At 42.9% G+C, this 4,630-nt stretch overlaps 1 protein-coding gene across 1 annotated transcript; it reads left to right on the plus strand.

Moving 5' to 3' along the window:
• Nucleotides 1-1,244: 1,244 nt before the first annotated feature.
• Nucleotides 1,245-3,939, plus strand: LOC131253586 (non-specific lipid-transfer protein 1-like). The gene is made up of 2 exons (XM_058254641.1): nucleotides 1,245-1,650; nucleotides 3,745-3,939. The coding sequence occupies exons 1-2, from the start codon at nucleotides 1,304-1,306 to the stop codon at nucleotides 3,752-3,754; spliced, it is 357 nt and encodes a 118-aa protein (XP_058110624.1). The 5' UTR covers nucleotides 1,245-1,303; the 3' UTR covers nucleotides 3,755-3,939.
• The last annotated feature ends 691 nt before the right edge of the window (nucleotides 3,940-4,630 follow it).

The raw sequence follows: 4,630 nt of genomic DNA on the forward strand, positions 1-4,630 counted from the left end.
ATTGAAAACATTTTCCTCCCTTGATTTGCATTTCTCTTTGCTATGGCCCAACAGAATTTTATATCAAGGTGAAAATTTATCACATGGGGTTTAATGGAATTCCGCATCACATGGACCGTTCAGATTAGACACCCATGACACGTGCGTAGGTGCGCACGTGCGTAGGTGCGCAGGGGAGCATGATATATATCGCGGAACGCTCACCTGCTCACGGACTACCTACGAACTTTTTTGAGAACTCATCATACGTGATGATTCTCAAAAATCTGAACGGTCCAAATGAAGCAGAGCCTCGTGAAACCTCCTGGTACCAATTTTTACTTCGAAAAAAACTTCTTTGGGCCATGCAAAATGCAAACAGTTTCTTCCCTTGATTTGCATTTCTCTTTTCTATGGCCCACTAGAATCTTATATCAGGTTGAAAATTCACCTCCTGAGGTTTCATGGGATTCCGCATCTTATGGACCGTTCGGATTCGACTCCTATGACACGTGTGCAAAGGTACGCACGTGCGTAGGTGAGCATGCCTCATATATATATATACACACACACGCGCGCGCACGCGCACCATCCATAGTCAGGGCGCGGCTCCGGTGGATCCCCTATCCACCGTGGTGGGTGGGAACCCTGACCGTGGGGCCTACTTTTATGTATTTTTATTGTATCCACTCTGTCCATCCGTTTTGAAATATTATTTTAAGGCATTATTCTAAAAATGAAGCAGATCCAAATCTCAGGTGGACCATAATACAGTAAACAGTGATAATCAGAAGATTAAAAACGTCTCGTGGGCCACAAAAGTTTTGGATCAATCTGATATTTTTGCGATCTCTTCATCAAGGTCTTTGTGACCTTATCAAAAGATTTGATGTGAAATAAAAATTCGATGGCTGATGAAAATTTTAATGATGGGAATTCAATCACAACTGTTTCCTGTGGTATGGTCCACCTGAGATTTGAATCTACTTCATTTTCTACATCATGCCTTAAATTGATCTTTCGAAATGGATGAATGATGTGGATGTAATGTACATACATCACAGTGGGCCCTTAGGGATCCACCGACCGATCCAGTCAAACCACACCCTATAGTAAAAGACACGTGTCATCCTCCAGTTTTTTCACCTATTTTATAATCAATTAAAAAAGATAGGATCATTTTCCAAAAATGGCATGCATTTAATTCCAACCACCATCTGCCAACCCCATCCTACCCACTCAAACCTATATAAACCCTTGATATGAGTGGACCGTCAACATACAAACACTTCCCACTTGCAATTATAAAAATTTTCTTTTAGCAATGGCGCACTTTAACCTTCGAACGTTCGCATGCTTAATGCTAGCATGCTTTCTGTTCGTAGCTCCTCACACAGAGGCTGATGTTTCATGTGGAGCGGTGATCAGTGCCTTAAACCCGTGCATGGGTTACCTTCGATCTGGTGGTGCACTCGATGGCTCGTGCTGCAGTGGTGTGGTGAGCCTCAACAACGGAGCCCGAACCACGGCCGACCGTCGTGCTACGTGCACTTGCCTTCAGAAAGCTGCGAAGGGGATATCGGGGCTTGACATGGGTCGAGCCGGTTCGCTTCCCAGCAAATGTGGGGTTAACATCCCTTACAAGATCAGCCTCTCTACCAACTGCGCAACGTGAGTGCCCATCTTTTGGGTATTGTAGGGATGGGAGGACCATAAGTGGGGCCCACTTGTCCATTTATAGGTCCCACAAGCGAAAATGGTCCAGGTTTATTTTAATTTATGTGGTGGGCCCATCATCTTGTTCATGGGTTCAATATATTGTACCACTTTTGAAAGCTGTGGTTGGATGTTGTTGGGTTGGTGCTTATGACTAGAGCTGGGCATGGGATGACTTGACTCAGCAAACTCAACTCGTCCAACTTGTTTAGATCCGACTCGATCTAAACCGAGTGGGTGAGTCAATTCGAATTGAGTAGATTTCGTTGAATCCGGAACTCATATTGACTCGAGTTTAGGTCACCTGGTAACTCAACTCAACCCAAAATCCAACTCGATAATGACTCAACTTGATCGAACGACACACACACACACACAACTTAGATATGACGTTTCAGATATAAGATGCCGTGTAGCTGATGAAAAGGCTGCAATTCTGGCAAGTGCACCTAAGTTTTGAGTAGTGATTTCAGCCCGTGGACACCTGCTGCACCTAGCATGACTCGGCACGACTTGGTACTTGTGACCAGGTCAGACTGGGTCTAGATTAGTCCAGGCTAAACCCAGACTCGGATCGGGTTGAGCATGCTGTACTCGGTACCGAGTCGGGTCAAGTTCGAGTCAGGTCTATTTCAAAACCAGATCGAGCTGGGTCAACCCTAACTCGGTTCGACTCGGACTCGATGCCCAGCTCTACTTATAACTGTAAATCAAGAACATCCAACCAGTGGGGCAGTCTGTTCGTGGGTCCATAAGGTGAAAAGGTGGCTGAGATGATGGATGATTGTCCATGGTACACATTACTTTGGATTGCATGATTGACGATTCATACATGGGGTAGCCCGTCAACCGGATTATCTCGTGGGCCCACGAGGATCTACTGCCAATGTACCCGTGCATTATACAACTTGATATTTGTACTAGTACAATCAAAGGACAGCAAATACCATTGACGAATAGGTTGTAAATGGGCAAGCCCTTGAACGGCTTGCCTGTGCAAGGCTTACTTTTCAACTAATGCGTTACTGTTACGGAACATCTGAGCCGTTCAAAAGATGTACTGACCATGAAGATTACTTCCTGTGAAAACCTGGTTGGTCCACTCATTAAGAGATCTGCACCACTGAAATCAATGGACATCCCATGGTTATGGTGCAGTGTGACCAATGAGATGATTGGTACGATTTTTGTCCCAGGTAATCTTTATGGTGGTCCATATTTTGCACGGCCCAGATGTTTTACACGAGTGAGGCATTGTCGGGATAGAGGGTTCTCTGTGAACAGTAGTGAATGATCACAGCCGTTCCAAGGCATGCGATTTACCATAGTTCAAGCTGCGTGGGTCGAACTGTGATGCTTCTATGCCATCCTAACCGTCCATGTGATTATTCCGCACATGTTAGGCTCACACCACAAAAATCAACTCAATATAAAATTGAGGTGGGCCACCCCCACAGGGAACAATGGAGAACTAAACCTTTTTACAATGATCAAAAAATGAACGGTCTTGATCAAGCAGTTTGACCTCATACCCATAATTCTTAAATGGATAATAAATGGACGGTGGTGGTAAAATTCCTTCAAGATGGACCATTTCTTTCTATTTTTGGTTAGATGATATGGCAAGAGGAGTCATATAATACTCTGGCTGCATATGATCTTGATAAGCAGGCACTCAGAAATTGTACACATGGCATATATTAAATGAATTAGATTGTGCAGCCCACTGTCGTTATTCACATTCCCAAGATCAGATTGGCTGAACAATCCTAACCTCTGATTCGTGGAGACTTGTTTATGACAATAGAACCTTTGGATATTGTTCATTTTCCACCGTCCAATTCAATCCGATGGTTGGATGATCAAATAAGCTGGATCTTCCAGTACCATAATTTGGACGGTTTAATTTGAGTATTTGTGTGCCACGTACAAATCTAAGTAATTTCTAAGTGCCTGCGTATCATCCATCACACTCCGCCGGAGTATCCAAGTGTATCTCATATCAATTTCATCTTTCTAATTTTTCTTTCGTTTTGTAATGATTTGCAGTGTTAAGTGAGCAAATGGGCGGTGGGGATTACTTGGTACCTTTTCGAGCGTGAGAGGCTTCTCTTGTGTGAATAAATGGACGGCTGATCTTACATCTTGGATCAATGTCCTAGTGTCCTAGGCTTTTTCTCTCTTTCTTTAGGGTGATGTATGTAGCGTGTAGGGAACTCATAAATAAAATAGAGTTTGTTACTATTTGATTTTTCTTTCTTTCTTTTTTTTTTCCTAACATGGAATGGAGTTTGGATTTTAATTACCCGGGTAAACTAACTCCTTAAGTGGGTGTTACCCTTCCCGTGGGGCCCACCTTGATGATGTGTTATATATCCACGCCGTCCATCCGTTTTTCAAGCCCATTTTAGGACGTGGGCTCAAACATTAAGCAGATCCAACACTCAGGTGGACCCCACCATAGGAAATAGTGGTGATTGAATGGTCACCACTAAAAACTACCCCTAGGCCCACTGTAAGTAGATCTATAATGTTTATTTGCCATCCTACCTTTTGATAAGGTCAAAAAGGCCTGGATGAAGTGAAAATACAAAGTTTGCCTTGATCCAAAACCTTTATGGCCTTCAAGAAGTCTTTAATGGTCATTTATCAGTTTTTCCAGTGGTGTGGCTCACAGGAGATTTTGATCTTCTTAATTTTTCGTATACCATCTTAAAATGAACCGAAAAAACGTATGGACAGCATGGATATAAAATAAATTTATCAAGGTGGGCCCCACACGGTAGTTTTAATGGAACGGATCAAAGGATAGAACGGCAAACATAAGAAGGTTTTTATTTATTTATTTATTGGAAATACCCCCCTCATATGTATTTGCAGAAACCCACCTCTTATCCCTTTATATGTGCAAACTAATCCTTACAATGCAATATTT

Source organism: Magnolia sinica, chromosome 8, assembly GCF_029962835.1.
Source record: "Magnolia sinica isolate HGM2019 chromosome 8, MsV1, whole genome shotgun sequence".
In the NCBI taxonomy this organism is placed as follows: domain Eukaryota; kingdom Viridiplantae; phylum Streptophyta; class Magnoliopsida; order Magnoliales; family Magnoliaceae; genus Magnolia; species Magnolia sinica.